This window comes from Electrona antarctica (assembly GCF_951216825.1).
Source record: "Electrona antarctica genome assembly, chromosome: 18".
In the NCBI taxonomy this organism is placed as follows: Eukaryota; Metazoa; Chordata; class Actinopteri; order Myctophiformes; family Myctophidae; genus Electrona; species Electrona antarctica.
The window spans coordinates 2,264,861-2,265,229 of NC_136799.1; the positions used below are offsets into that span (position 1 = coordinate 2,264,861).

General features: G+C 60.7%; 1 protein-coding gene across 1 annotated transcript; it reads right to left on the bottom strand.

Annotated features, from left to right (window-relative positions):
* On the bottom strand, positions 1-279 carry LOC306942290 (SH3 domain-binding glutamic acid-rich-like protein 3; the record flags this gene model as incomplete). The annotated part of the gene is made up of 1 exon (XM_079528099.1): positions 1-279. The coding sequence occupies one exon, from the start codon at positions 277-279 to the stop codon at positions 1-3; it is 279 nt and encodes a 92-aa protein (XP_079384225.1).
* Positions 280-369: the final 90 nt, after the last annotated feature.

Below are 369 nucleotides of genomic sequence, written 5' to 3' on the forward strand. Positions count from 1 at the left end.
TCATGCCAGCTTCAGGAACTGCATGACGCGGCCCTCTTCCACGGCCTCTGAGAACTTGTCGTAGCTGCCGAGGTACTTCTCGCCGTTGAACAGCTGCGGGGGCACGGCGCGGGGGTTCCCCGCCTTGGCCCGCATGCGGTCGCGCAGCCTCTCGTCCACGGACACGTCGATGAGCTCGTGCGCGATGTTCTTGCCCTCGACGAACCGCATGAGCTCCTCCTGCTGCGACTTGACCTCCCTGGAGCCGGCGACCGACGTGTAGTAAATCTTGATCACCATGTTGGTCCCTCTATATAATACGCGGACGTGATTCGCATCGCGTTGGTCTTCTCTCTCTCCTCTAGCGCTGAGCCAAGAAGAAACTCTGGC